The sequence below is a fragment of the Lytechinus variegatus genome, chromosome 8, assembly GCF_018143015.1.
Source record: "Lytechinus variegatus isolate NC3 chromosome 8, Lvar_3.0, whole genome shotgun sequence".
NCBI lineage: Eukaryota > Metazoa > Echinodermata > Echinoidea > Temnopleuroida > Toxopneustidae > Lytechinus > Lytechinus variegatus.
In genome coordinates this window covers 21,787,866-21,806,752 of record NC_054747.1, presented here as the reverse complement: position 1 = coordinate 21,806,752, position 18,887 = coordinate 21,787,866, and the positions used below count along the sequence as shown (strand labels likewise).

Here is an 18,887-nt window from a genome sequence, read left to right as displayed (position 1 = left end):
AATATACATATACAAATATTAACTTTCTATGCATTTTCTAATCGCAAAGAAATCCATCATTTACACGTAGCTCTAATTTGGTATAAATAATTAATTTAAAAGCAACATACAATTCAATTCATACATGTAGCAAATGGTGCACATTCACATAAGAAAAAAAAACAATTGTATGCACCAAGTAATAGAACAAAAAAAACATGAAAGTTTAAGAAAAAGAAGGCAAAGAACCTTGTGAAAAGGCCCAGCGCACAATGGCAGATAGAAGTTGAGCAACGTTTTACGTTAACATTTTTCATGATATCAAAATTAATCTTTATTTTGATCTTACATTGGCCATTATCTTTAATTTTCTATTCACCCCCTCCCCCATAAGGCCTTAGAAATTGGTTGTTCTCCTCATCCAACCAACTAAAATGTGAAAAACATTGTCGCTATTATATCATCATTTCTTTTACCAGACCCAAAACATACAAATGCAATGTTTTTGTGAGAAAATGCTGAATTTGGGTGAAGTATTTACTTGAATTTGTATTCAATGGCTGAAAAAGCACTAAGATATGTGTTTTTGTCCCCTTTGACTGCATAAATAAATCACCCCATATGTGAGTTTCTTTGTGCAGTGCAGCAGTGAAGTTATTATATATATTATATTATTCTGTATTATGTTTTGAATGGAAATGAAATAAAGAATTAAATTGAAGTTATCAAAAAAAAAAAACCCCAAAAAACTGACCAAATTTGCTTTCTGGTTTTGGGCTTATGAGGGCAACATATAACAAAAAAAAATTAAAAGGCCTCATGAGGGGGGAAAACATAAAAGAGGGAGAAAACAAAAGATAGAAGGAACAAGAATATTAAAATGAGAGTTTTCTTCTTTTTTTAAATTCATGAGTCCACTCTTTGAAGAGTGGACTCATGAATAAAATAGCGTATCTAACCATGGTAACAGGCGTCAATTTGGCGCACAGTGACAAAAGCGCGCATCAGAATTGGGCATTTTTATACACGCGCCAGATACGCGCTAAATTAAGCGTAATTTATTCAGGAAATCTGCGTAAACCATGGACTCATCCATGGGTTTTCAAAACCACCTTTGTGAATTCGGGCCTTAAAGTCTAAGGTACATGTCCAGTTGTCCACCAATTAAATTGGGTTTTTCCAAACATATGAATAACACACAAGTTTGTGAATAGAATATGCCAACATAATAAGCATTTTGAGCAACATAAATTATTGGTCCAATAGTTCACTAGCGAATACAAATTTTTATACATGGAATAAGCCATAAAATCTGCCACCTGAATAAAGTACAATGGTATTGCTGTGCAAGGAGGAAGGAAGAGCGTAATTCTATATAGCTATACATCAATACCATACTCTGTGTAATACTATCACGCACTTCTGACTTTTGTCTGGTGAAATTCATCCTGATGCTGTGTACAAAGAGGTTTTTTACATTCTGGAATTTCTGGATCATAACCTAAATTTTAGGTGGTGTTTCCTTTAAAGGAAACCAAACTACAAGGATAAAATCTATCCTATCAGAAAGAATAAAACGAGAGGAGCAATCTAAAACTTGTTTTATCAAAATCTGTTACAGAATAAGCAAGTTATGGAAGTTTTAAAACTCTTGTTCTTTCAAAGGGGATCCTCAAATTGGCAAACGTACTTCAAAAATGAGAAAACTCTCCATTTGTTTTGTACATCTATCAAATTGCATCTTGCCTCCTGAGCACAAAATATGTTATGGGAAAATATAATTCACACTACATTATGTCAAGGTCAGGAGGAGATAATGAGAAGTATGTAACATAAAGGGGAAAAACTGAAAATTTATATACAAAACAAAGGAGAGTTGTCCACAAAATCAGCCATTTTGAGGATCCCCATAGAAAGTACAAAAAGACTTTTTAAACGTCCATAACTTGCTTATTTCATAACCGATTTTTATGAAATTTTTTTAATTGTTCTGCTCATTTTAATCTTTCCAATAAGATTGATTCTCTTCTTGGGTTTTGGTTTCTTTTAAGCTGTGCATAGCTGGTGACCCTTTCTATAGTATTATTAGTATATCAGACTCACAGTCATCAGGGGACCGTTTCATCAACATTTTTGTCCGACAAGTTGTCAGATCTGACATCTTTCCTTGATTCTGATTGGCTGAGAGGCACTGTTACTATAGTAACTGTCGGATAAAATGGGACTTGTCGGATAAAACGTCCGACAAGTCCTTTCATGAAACGCTCCCCTGGTGGGTGTTTCATAAAGTTGTTTGTATTGAGTGCCTATATGGACGGATTGGTGACCCTTTCTCATCCGACACGATAATCGGTTTGTTCATGTAACTTACCACCTAAAAACATGGTCCAGTCATTCAGTGTTATTGGTATATCAGACTCACAGTTATCTGGTGGTTGTTTTATAAAGGTGTTCGTAAGTTAAGAGCGACTTTAAGAACGACTGGTGGTCCTTTCTTGTGGTGAATGGTATACACCAAAATATTCATTGGCGATGGTTCAACTCGTAAGAAAGGTTCACCAGTCGTTCTTAAAGTCACTCTTAACTTACGTACAGCTTTAAGAATCGGCCCCCGGGTGGGTGTTTCATGAAGCTGTTTGCATCTGAATGCAAAATTTATGATTCCCAAAATTATTCCATTGCAGGAGATTTGCTCCCACTTAGAACATTGAGCTTGGGTATGTCACAACAACAGGCAACCAATGGGTGTTTAATACATCTGCCTGTACAGTTACTTACAGATGACATTACTACGGGCGTAAATTAATGAAATCATGCTATTCAAGTAAAGGGGGATGACACAATAGTTCATCCCCCGCCCCCCCCCCCCCCCTCCCCTGAACAATAGATTTACTGCTTGAATTTACACCAATGGACATTCCGCACGACCGGAACATGTTCTGAGGTGCTCAGACAGCTAAAAATATATAATTTATCTAGAGACAGGGCCACCAGCCGTGCGTAAAGTCATACATGTACATAACTTACAAATGGCTTTATGAAACAGCAAAACATGGTACTACAAGTAGGACAGAGGCTAGGCGTACCTTGTGAACAGCATTGTAAAACACAATCCTCAGTATTGCTAGAGTGAGCGGGTGGGTGTTTCATAAAGCTGTTTGTAGGTTAAGAGCGACTTAAAGAACGACTGGTGAACCTTTCTAAGCGGTTTTCAAATCAAGATTTGCAACACCACACAATGGCTGTCTAAAAAATACTGATGCTGGCTCCAAAGTTTTGGAGGTACCCAGTCCACAGTATTGGACTGACAGACAATGACATAGCATTGAGGCTCAAGGTTCTTGTTTGTAACAATCAACTTGTCATAAGGTTTGTCCTACGTTCCTGCAAGGATTTCACACAAGGTTATCTAGGGGGAATTCTGGATGGAAACGGACACTGCTAGTTGAGAAAGAAGAGGATTCAATGACGCTACAATGTGCTTCGGAAACGTGCAATTATCACCATGCTGTCATATTCCCTCATTTCACTGTTCTGAAAGAGTGCCATTCTCCAATATTTTGAGGAAGCAAATAATGAGGACATTGATGATGTGATGACAGCTCTCGAGCGAAGTCTTGAATGTCCTCTCGACGATGTGCCAAAGCCATAGATTCATCAAAAGACTATTCCTACGGCTCCTACTGCCCACCAGTTGATATCCTCATATTGTCCTAAGCCATGTCACCACTACCGGCATGCTTTTAGTTTCTTGACATTCCTCACCTAATTTATGGAGTTCTCCAGACCTTTCCTACTGCTATGCAGTTGATATCGTCACAGCGTTCTGTGCCAAGCCATCACTACTGGCATGAATTAACTTACTTTGTCTACATTCCTTGACTAGTTTATTGATTTCCGCCGACCATTCCTACTGCTATGCAGTTGATATCGTCAATGTTCTGAACCAGGTCATTACTGCTGGCATGACTTAACTTAGTTTGTTGACATTCCTTGACTACTTTAACGAGTTACACTGCCAAGTATCCTTAAGGCTCCAAAGATCACAGATAAAAAGCCATTAAAGTTCACCAAAAGACCATTCCTACTGCTATGCAGTTGATATCGTCACAGTGTTTTGCACCAAGTCATCACTGCTGGCATGACTTAACTTAGTTTGTCGACATTCATTGACTAGTTTATTGAGTTCTGCTGCCGAGTATCCCATAAGGCTCCTAAGATCACAGACAAATTTGTAGACAAACCTCTGACCATGGACCTTGGCTATCATGTCACCATCATAGTAATACCTGGAGAGGGAAAGAGAGAAGACATGCCCTCATACAACATGGTATTATCTCTTCTCTTACACCCACTGATTTAAAAATTTACTCTTTATTGTAGATCTGCCTACCTGTAGTGATTAAGCAAGAAAATTATCATTTTGAAATTGTGGTATTGCAAATTCATAGACACTTGAAATAAGCCTTACAGAATTTGTTTCCAACTATAAGCATTTTGAATGGATTATTTTGACATCATAAATGGAGGTAAATGTAGAGCTGAATCCAGATTAGAATCTAATGGGCAATCTAATGGGACGAGCCATGATCTTGATATTAAAGACAAGTGGAATGCCTCTGGCCGTCTCACCTGCATCACGCGGTTCAATATAGCAGCAGTGCTGACTTTGAATACTACTCTAACTCGCACAAGATGTTCAGTGATACATGGTTACTCTTATGTCCACTTTTTATGAACTAGACCAATAAACTTACAGAGATATGATGGTTATTCAACAAAAAAACCAACATGGCCAAAGTTCATTGACCTTACATGACCTTTGACCTTGATCATGTGACCTGAAACTCGCACAGGATGTTCAGTGATACTTGATTACTCTTATGTACAAGTTTCATGAATCAGATCCATAAACTTTCAAAGTTTTGATGGTAATTCAACTGATACACCCAATTCGGCCAAAGTTCATTGACCTTTGACCTTGGTCATGTGACCTGAAATGCGCACAGGATGTTCAGTGATATTTGATTACTCATATGTCCAAGTTTAATGAACTAGACTAATAAAGTTTCAAAGTTATGATGGTAATTCAACAGATACCCCCGATTCGGCCAAAGTTCATTGACCCTAAATGACCTTTGACCTTAATCATTAGGCCTGAAACTTGCACAAAATATTCAGTGATGCTTGATTACTATTATGTCCAAGTTTCATGAATCAGATCCATAAACTTTTAAAGTTATGATGGGAATTCAACAGATATCCCCAATTCGACCAAAGTTCATTGACCCTAAATGACCTTTGACCTTGGTCATGTGACATGAAACTTTAATAGGATGTTCAGTAATACTTGATTAACCTTATGGCCAAGTTTCATGAACTAGGTCCATATACTTTCTAAGTTATGATGTCATTTCAAAAACTTAACCTCAGGTTAAGATTTGATGTTGACGCCACCGCCGCCGCCGTCGCCGCCGCCGTCGGAAAAGCGGCGCCTATAGTCTCACTCTGCTTCGCAGGTGAGACAAAAACTGACATTTTTGAAGGACAGGACTCTCTCCAACAACACGAGGGATACTTTTACTGCAAAATCATATACATCTTGATGAATAACTGAACAAAAACATAAACTGCCTTTCACAATAGTCAATGTCTACCACCATATTTTATCGTATCGATTGATATTCTGTCAAATACAAAAAAAGACGACGATATGTATATACACAGAACATCGTATCAGTACAAATTGATGGCTTACTCAGTGTAGACAACATACAGTCAATGTTTTACAGAGGGGTCCCTAAATAACCATCACCAGATAAATATTCCCTCTCTTTTTTTTTACCTTAATGCTCTGCTGAGCTTCTCATAGTTCATGGACGGTTTGTTCTTCCTCTCTCCCCACTTCTGTGCGACACGCTCCGGATCGTTGAGTCTGAACTCCCCGTCGGCCCCAACCCACGAGATGCAATCCATGGCATCCTTGTCTGTCAACAGCTCTAATAAGAACTGCCATAGTTGAATCTGACCATTGTTACCTAGAAACAAAAGAGCACAAGTACATGGTCTAGGTTCAGTGACCCTAAATGACCTTTGATCTTGGTCATGTGACCTGAAACTCAGGCAAGATGTTTAGTAATACTTGAATAACCTTATGGCCAATTTTCGCGAACTAGGTCCATATACTTCTAAGTTATGCTGTCATTTCAAAAACTTAACCTTCGGTTAAGATTTGATGTTTATGCCGCCGCCGTCGGAAAAGTGGCGCTTATAGTCTCACTCTGCTATGCAGGTGAGACAAAAAGCACAAATATAGACATGTTACGGCTCTGTGGATCAGTCTCCGGACTTTGAAAACATACCTAAAAGTAGAATGCATACGTAGGCGGGTTTATGGCTCAGTGGATTTGTCTCCGGACTTTGAACCACAAGGTCCGATGTTCGCATCCCACCAAAGCACTTTACTTGCCATTCAGATCGTGATGAACTGGGCAGTCGTTATATTGAAATAATAATTGCTGTATTCATTGTAAACGGCAGAGTTATAGGAATCCTTTTGCAAGATGGATTTTTAAATCAAGTACTCTGTATCAGTCCATGTTTATAACCACTGGAAGTGGTGCAGAAGGTTTAATGTCACAGTTATTCAGTTCACTATTTCTGCCCCTGGCATTCCAGAGGTTAATTTCTATTATGTGTTGATAATTCTTGGTCTCAGATAGATAGATGGATATAGATGGATGGATAGATGATAGATAGACAGACAGACAGACAGCTAGACAGATAGATAGACAACTAAAACCAATAAAAGTACTACTACTACTAATAATAATAACATCAATAATGGTGAAACAAATGTAAATTTGGAAATCGTATGAACAGGGAATCCTACCTGTCCTGTTTCCAGGTGAGAATTTGTCGTCTGTACTGCTACTTCTCGATACCGCACGAGGGCGCTTTGATGAGGGTGCTTTGGCAGGAAGGGAACCGTTTACCGTTTCAGTGACAGATTCTAAGAAGTGAAAATACCAGTGACATTGATTTTAGACAGAGCATGCTCATCACTATGATATGGTCACTATGAACATAATCTCATATCAGTGAAGCACAGGATAAATACCAAGACCAACACAAAGATTAAAGATGTCATTTATTTGGCTTACATCCAAAATCTATTCAACCAAAGGAATCTATCTGATATAGCAGCATAAATTTGACTTAGTAAAAGATGGAAATAGCACCGTACATGCTTTCCATGCCCAAGTAAGTAATTCATTACTTAAACAAGTGGAATGCCTCTGGCCGTCTCACCTGCATCACGCGGTTCAATATAGCAGCAGTGCTGACTTTGAATACTACTCTAACTCGCACAAGATGTTCAGTGATACATGGTTACTCTTATGTCCACTTTTTATGAACTAGACCAATAAACTTACAGAGATATGATGGTTATTCAACAAAAAACCCCAACATGGCCAAAGTTCATTGACCTTACATGACCTTTGACCTTGATCATGTGACCTGAAACTCGAACAGGATGTTCAGTGATACTTGATTACTCTTATGTACAAGTTTCATGAATCAGATCCATAAACTTTCAAATTTATGATGGTAATTCAACAGATACACCCAATTCGGCCAAAGTTCATTGACCTTTGACCTTGGTCATGTGACCTGAAATGCGCACAGGATGTTCAGTGATACTTGATTACTCTAATGTCCAAGTTTAATGAACTAGACCAATAAACTTTCAAAGTTATGATGGTAATTCAACAAATACCCCGATTCGGCCAAAGTTCATTGACCCTAAATGACCTTTGACCTTAATCATGAGACCTGAAACTTGCACAAAATTTTCAGTGATGCTTGATTACTATCATGTCCAAGTTTCATGAATCAGATCCATAAACATTCAAAGTTATGATGGGAATTCAACAGATATCCCCAATTCGGCCAAAGTTCATTGACCCTAAATGACCTTTGACCTTGGTCATGTGACGTGAAACTCATGCAGGATGTTCAGTGATACTTGATTAACCTTATGTCCAAGTTTCATGAACTAGGTCCATATATTTTCTAAGTTATGATGACATTTCAAAAACTTAACCTCAGGTTAAGATTTCGATGTTGATTCCTCCAACATGGTCTAAGTTCATTGACCCTAAATGACCTTTGACCTTGGTCATGTGACATGAAACTCTAATAGGATGTTCAGTAATACTTGATTAACCTTATGGCCAAGTTTTATTAACTAGGTCCATATACTTTCTAAGTTATGACGTCATTTCAAAAACTTAACCTCAGGTTAAGATTTGATGTTGACGCCGCCGCCGCCGTCGGAAAAGCGCCGCCTATAGTCTCACTTTGCTTCGCAGGTGAGACAAAAAACTAATGTAATTTACGTCATATATCTAAAAAAACATTTTGAACAAACATGCATTTTAGATGTTGACGTTGCTGGCCGTCCATAGTTGGGATTGGTCGGATCAATCGCAACTACATGGAGATCTACAATGGAATAGAGACTTTCTCATGAACTCATGGATTGCTTGCTGCTACATCATTTCAGCTTTAAAGATATAAAGGATGGTTCAACGTACCTTCCGCTGCAATAGCCATCGACGTAGATCCACACTGATCAACAGCTGAATAATAAAAGAAAAGCAAACAAAATGAACACATCTATGTGCTAAGATTCAATTCAATTCTTTATTCCATTTCCATTCAAAACATAATACAAAGTAATATAAAGTAATACAAATCAAGTACAATTTTACAGATGAGCATTCTTACTTTGTAAAACAAAAAACAGTATAATATTGAGCATGAAAGGAAATGAGGGGGTCCACTAAAAAAGCAAAGCTTGTAAAGTGTGGATCCCCTTGGAAATTAAGAAAATATAATCGACTTATTCATATATGCAGGAAAGAAAAAGAGAAGGGCAAGCATTTTCAGGGGGGGGGGTGGCACTGCCTCAATATTGGTGTACACATGTATGACCACAAAAATGCTTCAAAAGGGTACTTGAGTGCCAGTGGTAGTGGGGGGGGGGAGGTCAAGACACACAGACAGCAAGTTATAAAATAAATAATATCTCTTTATGGAAGAGGAAAATATTGATGGAAAAGCCTACATTTGTGCAGCTAACTCATTCAAAGTCAATTCAAACTATCTTTCCCCACAATATATTAGTCCTGCTTTTTGAGTGATACCTTGCTTACGGGTATGCTATGAGTATGACTATCACTATCTGGGTAAAATCTATGCTTGAAGCACTGAATAGGACAATTCATGTATTTGACAAATAAAAATGCATCGAGGTGTGTTTGTTTTTGTTTTTTTAAATAGGTAGCGCATCTATCTTCAGTGATATATCTACATGTAAGTGGCCCTAGGCCCATGATATTGAGAGAATGGACAATAGTCACTAATATACTAAAGCTCCATTCCTAAGTAATGAGCATGCATATCGTAAAGTGGGATTAGAAGACTAAACAAAACATTGTAAGTGAATATATCAGATCAATTTTCTCCAAATTTCCCCATTCACAATAAAAACTTCTTGAGTTGTTTTATTATTAGAATTCAATTGGGCAAGGGAAAGTTGGACATAAATATATGGAACTGCCCACTTTTAAAGGAAAATAACAATCCACGATAACTCACTACTCCTCATAAGCTCTAGATGAGTCCAGAACAGATCGGCAGATTCTTTGGGGAACAGATCGCAGAATTCTTTCTTCGTGAGACAGCACATCTTACTCCCCGTCATGATGATGTTCTTAACATGATCTGCAGATTCGGTAGCAAACTCTCCTGCAGCCCATAATAACCAGTGTAATGTTTGGTCTTCTGTCCAAAGTTGTGGATCTGGATTTATACAAAACAGTTTTTTTTTTGAAAAGATTAGTGAAAAAAAAGTGTCATGGCGATGTTTTTAACATAGTCTATTCCCGGTAGCATATACGATAATAATAAGATATATAAATTTATAGAGCACAGAAACTATTCCACAAAGTATATATTCTACTGCGCTTTATGGGACTCCTAAAATGCTTGTTATTAATTAAATAGATGTGCTTTGAGCTTTGATTTAAAGTTGTTTACGGGTGGTGCTTTCCAGGGGTAAGCTATTCCAGAACTTGGGGACTACACAATTTATGCTCAATCACCTAGCGTTATTTTTGTTTGGAAGGATGAAATCTGTAAAAGCACAGCATCTGTTGAACTGCGCAAAATGCGACCACGATTACTGTTTTTATACTGCAATAATTTTGTAATGTAGCCAGGAGCTTGACAATGAAGTGCTTTGTATGCAATAAGTAAGACTTTGAATGCTTTTCTCTGCCGTATTGGTAACCAATGTAGGTTTCTTAGTGTTGGTGTGATGCGTGCATGATTTGTACACCCCTAGCAATTGATAGTGGGACTGATGTGCAACTGATCACACACAATAACTATGCAAAATCAAATATAGAAATCAATCCCACAATCAATTACTCAGTTTCCTCTTAAATAAAACCACAGAACTTGCCAATGCTATGATTGTCACTGTATTTTTACTTTTCAATTTTGAGGGGGCCTGAAAAATTGTGTTTTCCATGACATTCTGTGAATTCTGCATTCTTCCCAAATCCCTTGGAATTTTCAGTTTTCAATATTGCAGAAAACTGGGGACTCAGATAATATCCTATCCATTTTCGATCCTTAAATCCAATTTTTCTTTCAAATTTTGAAAAACATATAAAAAACATCATTCTTACAAGTTTAAATATCCCATTACTTGGGGGGGGGAATTCTATTTAGTGTCACTTTCCCATCAAAATTCCTGCTAAATATAACAAGATAACAATAATAATAATAATTGGCTTTTATACAGTGGGATACCAATCTATAACTGCTCCAAGTGCTTCACAATTATTATTACCTGGTCACTGGAATCATAGCTTTTTTTAGCAGCCTGTTAGGTCCACACTTGCTAAGCCAACCACAATGACGGTCGTTTCCTACCAGTACCCAGTTAGGAGAGTGGCAAAGTGTAGATTGATGCCTTGCCAAAGGACACAAGGCCATGGTGGCATTCAAACACACGACCCTCTGATTACAAGGCGAGAGTCAGAACCGCTATACCATGGCGCTTCCACAGAGATTTTTCTGGAAGCATCGTGGTGTAGCGGTTCTGACTCTCAATTTGTAATCAGAGGACTGTCAGTTCAAATCCCACCATGGCCTAGTGTCCTTTGGCAAGGCATCAATCTACACTTTGCCACTCTCCACCCAGGTGCTAACTGGGTACTGTCATTGTGGTTGGTTTAGCAAGTGTGCGCCAAACAGGCTGCTTAGTAACTGGGTACTAATAACTGTGAAGCGCTTTGAGCAGTTGTAGATTTATAAAGTGCCAAAATATGCCAATTATTATTAAAATCCTACCAATTGGCAGCTCTGGTAACACGTTTGTAATCCAAATCTCTTACCATAAGGGATATTGAACTTATCCTGTTCATCTCTATAGTTACTGCAAACGATCCATCTCGTCACCTGTTCTTCTTCTACTTCGTCCCCTACAGCGCCATCTACCAGCTTCAGGCTGTCATCCTCCATGCTCTCGACTGGAACTATAACAGCATTGAAAAAGTTATCAGAACATAGCAATAAATCCAATCAGTTTTATAGACAAAAAAGATAAATAGTACCCCCCCCAAAAAAAAAAACTACTAATAACTTGGTCTATTAAAATTCAACTTCTAACACAGATTTGGTGGTAAACCAAGACTTGCAAAATGTAAATGCATAAAAATACTTATGAACAAATATATACCCATAATACATCAGTGAAAATGAAAGAGTACAATTCTGTTACTTATCTTCTCCTGTCTGCAACCAACTCATGTCAAACTTTGCATGTGGCAATATGAAGCAGCAACAAAGTGCACTAGAAATAAGTATGCTGCACATATTAAGGAGATTGCATGGGCAATGATATCCCCTTCAATTTGGTATAGTTTGATATTTCAAGAGAAAAAAATGTATGTCTAATGGGGTATTGCAAGAAAATATTTGCAATCAATTACATATATTCTGTTGCAATTTCACAATGGATAGATCAATTTTAACTGAAGCAAATCAGATTACACTGCTTCAAAAAGCTAATCAAAAATTAATCACAAATTCGCCACAAATTTCAAGACAAACAATTGATATAGGGACAGAAAATAGACTTGCATTTAATTGCAAGTTTTTTGCAATGCCCTATAAAAGTTAATGAAATTTGCAATTTCATCAAAGGATCAATCCTTTTTTGCACCCCCCCACTTCTCCTCTTAATGATATATCACACAAAAACAGACTACTCTCTACAATGTTAAAGATATAAGCAATTCCGTTAAATAACTAAGGTCCAACTTATAGTTTTCTTAACTTTCAATTCACTTCATGAGCTGCCCAAGACATGATAATTTGAGAGCATTACAATTTTACATAAGAGCTAGAAAACATGGACAATAATTGACAGATCCAACATGAAGGGGGACAGGCAGAATTTCCCAAATGAAGATTTTTCAGAGAAATGTTGACAGAAATTTAATTTCTTTACCCTCTGCAATCATGGGTACCTCCACTGTTTCAATGATGGGTTTCACAATGTCAACGATGTTTAACCGAGGCTTCACCCCTAGAAATAGTGAAGCGAAAATATTTGAGATTAGAGCATTTCGGAAGAGTCTCAAGGAATGGCAAAGAGAACAGTTTCACTGAAATTGTTACATGTATCACTCTTAACGTTAATGTGACAAATGAGCATAGGTGTTGTGAGCATGTCAGTTGCTTGAGTGAGCCAACTCTGTAGAGATTTGAGAATGATCGCCTTTTTCAAATTGATATCAACCAAATGAAACTGGTCCCAAAACTAGACTTAAAAAAATACATCAAACTCCATTATAATGATTTCATGATGATGGTGGTAATGATATTGATATGCAAAAAGAATACATATATATATATTTGGTTTCATAACATACTTTTAACGGATGTGACAATTCATATTTCTGGAGCAGAATACCTAAGCTAACGACACCCATAGCATAATAATGAATAGGCAATTGCATAGCACCCATAGAGAAATTCTCTAATCCGAGGTGAAATAGGGGAACTGTTGATTTGCTAGCGCCATGAGCGTCTCTGGACGATGTGTGCACTGAATAAGATATAACTATTATTATTATTGTAATTACCCCTGCTTTCACTCAAGATGTCGCTTCCAGCAATGTGCATTCAAAAAATGTAAAAACGTTTTCTTATATTTGAACTTACCCTGATTAGAAATGACCTGAACACTAAACTGGACCACTCCCTCTGCTGAGATACCTTGCTCCAACAAACTCTTATCCTCAATCAGCTACAGAGAAGAGATATTTTAAAAATAAAAATTATTGAAAAACAGTTGTGTAAAGGCAAATACGTTTTTTCTGTCTTATTTCAACTACAAAATAATATTTTAACAAATGTTACTTGTGGACCAGGATCTGTTGTAATAGGAACAAACCCAGTCCTATTTGAGAGAGGCCACACTGCCATTCATCCGTGCGATAGAGCCTCCTGTTGGGTCTCTTATGCTGTAAACCAAGAGGCAGTTTTTACCTGCTTGCACAGTGCACATTCACCTTTGCTTTATATAAGTAAAATTTCAAATTACTTCACCATAGCACCTCGCACCGATACACAGAATAATTTCATCCCAAGATAGCTTTGAAGCTGCTGAAAGGGATTATTCTTCAAATTTCAAGGTGGATGGGTCAAGTGTTGTATCACTAACATGATGATAATGAATATTGTTATCATTATTACCATAATAATGACACATCATGTATGTTCCATGAAGCAGACAAAACTTTTGTTCATATTATGTTAGAATGTAATCCTTTTGCCAATTTTTGGATAAAGATATAGTATTCTCCTCAATTTATGATTAAAATCACAATCCCTATTAACGAAACGACATTGTTCATTGGATACAAAATTCTCGATCGCAAGTTTATGTTGGTTAATTTGATTATGATATTTGCACAGTATGCAATATACAAATCCTATGTCATGTATAAGATGCAAGGAAGAGATTTTAATACATGTATATATTCAATTTGGTATGAGTTCAAGAAAGAGATACTTTTTATGTAAAATGGCGATTCAAATCCAATGTTCATTTAATTCAAATGATCGAAGAAATTTCATCTTTATTACAATTTAGATTATTTAAACAGTTGATGTCTAATACATGTTTGTATGCAACTTGTTGTGTAACTCTATAAGCACTGTGCTTCGAAAGAAATTGTTAAAATGAGAAAAGAATATGACGAATAAAGTACCTCTGAACGAGGAAAAGAAAAAAAAAATTATTACCATAATAATCATCATTTCTCATGCCAGCCAGATATGGGGAAATATCATTCTATTAATGCCATGAATCAGGCCTGTAACTACTTCAATGCATAAATAATCTCCTCTTGCACATAGTTAAAGCCACAAGAAAGAGATTTCCATAAAAAACATCACCCACAACAAAATGATTACGATAATTTATGCCCTGACATATCAACAGAACTGACGCACCGCATGTAAATTGAAATTTCTTTTTTTGTTGTTGTTTTTGGATGCTTATAACTAAAATCCTCTGAAACCAAACTAGTATATGATTGATTATCATGATTATCATGATTGGCAGGGATTTTTTTCCCTGATTGCTAATAAAGCATGAATGCTTGTAAGCAAGCAACCAGAGGACCGACGGCTTAAGGTCCTCTCTGAGGGACCTGGTAATGAGGAATAATGCCTTACCAAAGGGCACTAGCGCACCAAGTGGGAATCGAACCCGGGTCACCGGAATACAAATTCTTGCTCTACCGACTGAGCTATCGCACCTCTATCATCTATACTTACAGTAGCTGTGTTTTGAAGGTAAATTTCATGCTCATCTAGTTTACACTGTAGTCTCTGTCCAAGCATTTTCTTTAGATTGGATAACGGGAGAGCAATGTCCATCATCTGGGTTATCACATTCTGAGAGGATATGCTGTATTAAAATTAACAAAAAGAACAATTAAAAAAACAGTAAAAACAACTTAACATGATGAATTATTATTAACAAATATATCACTGTCTTTATTACAATCATCAACAAATTTCTTACATGTTTTGAAAGAAAAACAAAAACTTACAGAAGTATTGCCCATATAATTGAAAACTGTCATTATAACTTTGTCATTGTCATTATAACTTTGTCATTGTCATTACAATGATCATCATCATCATTGTCATCACCAACGGTAATCACCACTGTCACCATTTTTAATATCATATTATCATCATTATATACTCTTTGTTATTATCAATATTAGCATCAGATTCAACTCGTTACAACATCGATACAAGACATATAAACCTGTACTCTGAAGTCAGGTTTAACTTAGACCATGGTCTTACTCTGTAATGAAATTACGGGAGCCAAAAAAAAAATAATATTGCATATTTCTTTTGTTGACTATTTTGTTTCCTTTTGCTTTCATAATGAAGAAAAACAGTTCAGTTATCATTCCCAGACAATTATAAACATTTTGGGTGTCATATGAGTTAATAAATTGAATGTGCACTGTTAAAGATTTGTACCCCAATCGGCTCTCCATAGTTCAACCACAACTTTAATCCAAGGTTTAATTTAAACCCGGGTTCAGAATATGGGTCAATGAAAGAAGAAAGGGAAGAAGGAAAGAGAGAAGAAAATATCGAGACCAGAGGGGAGGAAAAATAGGATTTATAATTATGGACTATTAAAGAAAATGGAAACAAAAATGTGCATCATGTTCTTAATTCAAATAAATATCAATAATACCCATTTTGGGGCATAAAATACTTACTTGATAATATCCACCTTTGCCTTCTTGTTCTTGTTTTTCCCAGAGTCCGATTCACTCTCCATTTCCTCTTCGGCTCTCTTCATCTTGGCAAAAACACTGACAGACACTGATCTCAATCTGTCAGAGACACATGGATATACATGTAAGCCTGTATAGTAAAAAAAAATGTAAAGAATTGATAGTTGTGAGATCAACTTAAAAAAAAAATAGTCTACCTTGTTAGATAAACAAGAAATGGCTAGAAATCAGCATTCCATTGATTTTAATTGAGAAAAGTCATCGATTGGCACAAAAAAAAGGGCAAGGATTCCCTTCAAACTTCCATTATGTTTTTTGAAGATTTGCATGGTGGCATGTACATTCGCTGATGTGGTTTACGATATACCATGTGGAGCATAGAAATAGTGGATAGAAGAAAAGAAATGGATAGGCGAGAAAGTGGAAATTTGAGAGTAATATTTCTTGAATGTAGTCCTGAAAAGGACTGTAAACCAGAAGAGATTGATGAGTTGAAAACAGCTTGAGTAGTAGGATGGATGAGGAGATGCTGGCTTGAGTCGGCGAGTAGAGATGATTAGTAGAAGCAGTAGAGAGACTTGACGTTTCGGGCAGGTTGACTGTCCGTCTCCTGAAGATATAACTCGCGTATATAATACAAAAGCATGCTAAAAACATAAGAATAAAATAAAGATAAGTGTTATTCTGAATCTTTTCTATCTTCTTACGATATTTATGATAATATTTAAGATAGCAAGAGGGTTATCACATCGCATGATGTCCGCATTATTTCTTGCTCAAAATCGATGGCCACTGGTAGTGACAAGTATTTCTTCCACCCTTTCTTTCATTCACCCTTTACTTTGTCCGTCTTTCTTTTTTCTTTCTGTTCTCTTTTTTCCCTTTCTATCTGTCTGTCTTTCTTCTTTTCCTTTGTTTCATTTATTCTTCATCTTTCTTCCTTTTTTATTTGCCCTTTCCCCTTTTTTTCCTTTCTTTTTTTCTTTACTTTTCCCCTTCTTCTCAATTTTTCTTTTCTTTCTACCTTCACTTTCTTTCTTCCTTATTTTTCTTTCTAACTGGGCGTTGTGGCGTGCGCTTGTAATCCAAGCTGTGGGGAAGTTACAAATTGATTCAGAGGTTCGAGCCCTGGTCACGTCTTTCGGATGGTGACGTTAAAGGTTGGTCCCAGACGTAAATAATCATATCTGATTGATACACGTCTGACAAAACTCAAATACACACACACACACACTTTCTTCCATTCATTCTTGTCTTTTTTCTTTCTTTCTTCCTTCTCTTAATTTTCAAATTTCCCCCCTTATTTTTCTTTCTTTTCTATTTTTTATTCTTTTTTTTCTTTCATTCGTTCTCATTTGTTTTCTTTTGCTTTCTGACACTTTTGTGTTTAATTTACTTTCTTTATCTTTTCTTTTTCTTTTGCTCATTTTTTCCTTCGTTCTTTATTTCTTTTTTCTCTGTCTTTCTTCTATTAATTCATAAAAATCTTTTTCTCTATTCTTCCAATAATGCTTTTCGTTTTCTTTTTCATTCATTCTCCATTTTTACTGCCTTTTTATTTTCCCTCTTTGTTTTTTTCTTTCTTTATCTTTTTTCTCTATTTCATTTTCCTTGTTCTCTGTTCCTTCACTTTTTACAAGTTTTATTCCTTCCTTTTCTCAATCTTTTTATTCTTTCTTCCCTTCTTTCATTTTTTCTAACTTTTTTCGGTTCTTTATTTTATTCCTTCATTTTATCCTTTTTTCTTTTTTTTCTGTTGTCCTTTAAATTTCTTTCTTTATTTTTACTTCAGTTCTATTTCTTTCTCCTAGAGTCTTATTTTGACCTATATTCATTACTTTTTTCTTAAAATTTAAGTTCTTTTTTGTTTTGCAACTTTTGCTTGCATCAATTCTTTCATACTCTTTCTTTCATTATTTTCTGATCTGTTCCTTTCATTATTTTTATTTCTGCTTCATTCTGACTTCTTTCTTAGATCTTTCTTCCTGTTTTATTATTTAGATCTATTCGTACCGTACCTGCTTTTTAATTTTTTTTTTCTTTTCATTTCACCCAGGCCTAGACCAAAAGCTTCGGTCTCTGTTTTGTTGGTTGTTCAGCTGAACTTCGTTGGCTTCACTCACCAAATACAGAGACCGAAGTTCTAGCGCGATCTGTACAGGGGACTCAATGGCCATATGTTTATGTACTTAAGATCGGATAAAACGGGGAAGTGAATTTGCGCGACAGCCGAGGTAAGTCACCGTTTTTGTTCCTTTTAACTTCATTTTTCTCCGTTTTTTGGCAATTAATGCCAAGAGGGAATATAAATTTGCATTTTGGTCATGTTAGTTTTCAAAATTTTTATTCATTAAAGACAAAAATTGAAAAGCCCCGACGGGGGGATTTTGCATTGCAAGTCCCCTAATGGTGGCTGCACGATAGCGAGCCGTCTGTGTACGAGGAGAAAAAAAATGTTAAAAAACTCCTCGAAACAGACGGCTGCCAGCTGTCTAACCCAGGCCCAGACATGCCAGATTTTTACTCTAGACTAGTACAGCTTCTCACAAGTCTATTCGTAACCTTATTAAAACTAAAGGTCCCCATCGTCCCTTGCATTTCGTCATAACGTTAGACATATCTCTGAAACAACAACACATGCGTAACTTATGTCAAACCAAATTTAAAATTAAATGCAGAATGTTACTCAACGTATATAATGTACAGTACAGAAATATCAACAAGTGGGACTGCATAGAATTTTTAAGATGCCAAGAACAAAGCAATTAGACACGTACGGAGATATTGAACCATACTGTGACTTTATTCTCTTCCTACTTACCAATACGAGTGGAAATTAACTGGAATTGTGTTTTCGTTGGCAAGTTAGCAGAAGTACCCGCTTAATATTTTCAAGTATTACGGTCAAAAAGGGCTTTAAATTCACAGCTTCCGGTTCCGATGTCACGGCTTTGACTCTGAATCGGCGACGCAATTTTCGCAACG

At 36.4% G+C, this 18,887-nt stretch overlaps 1 protein-coding gene across 2 annotated transcripts; it reads right to left on the bottom strand.

Moving 5' to 3' along the window:
* Window positions 1–3,850: 3,850 nt before the first annotated feature.
* On the bottom strand, window positions 3,851–18,887 carry LOC121420152 (GA-binding protein alpha chain-like). Of its 2 annotated transcripts, XM_041614692.1 has the most exons (12): window positions 18,724–18,887; window positions 15,885–16,032; window positions 14,911–15,043; window positions 13,288–13,372; window positions 12,572–12,649; window positions 11,454–11,594; window positions 9,646–9,849; window positions 8,580–8,624; window positions 6,872–6,991; window positions 5,825–6,017; window positions 4,078–4,268; window positions 3,851–3,903 (listed from the first exon to the last, which is right to left on the bottom strand). In XM_041614692.1, the coding sequence occupies exons 2-12, from the start codon at window positions 15,965–15,967 to the stop codon at window positions 3,896–3,898; spliced, it is 1,281 nt and encodes a 426-aa protein (XP_041470626.1). In that variant the 5' UTR covers window positions 15,968–16,032; window positions 18,724–18,887; the 3' UTR covers window positions 3,851–3,895. The 2 variants fall into 2 exon arrangements, with proteins under 2 accessions (XP_041470626.1, XP_041470625.1); XM_041614691.1 differs by having other exon boundaries at window positions 3,851–4,268.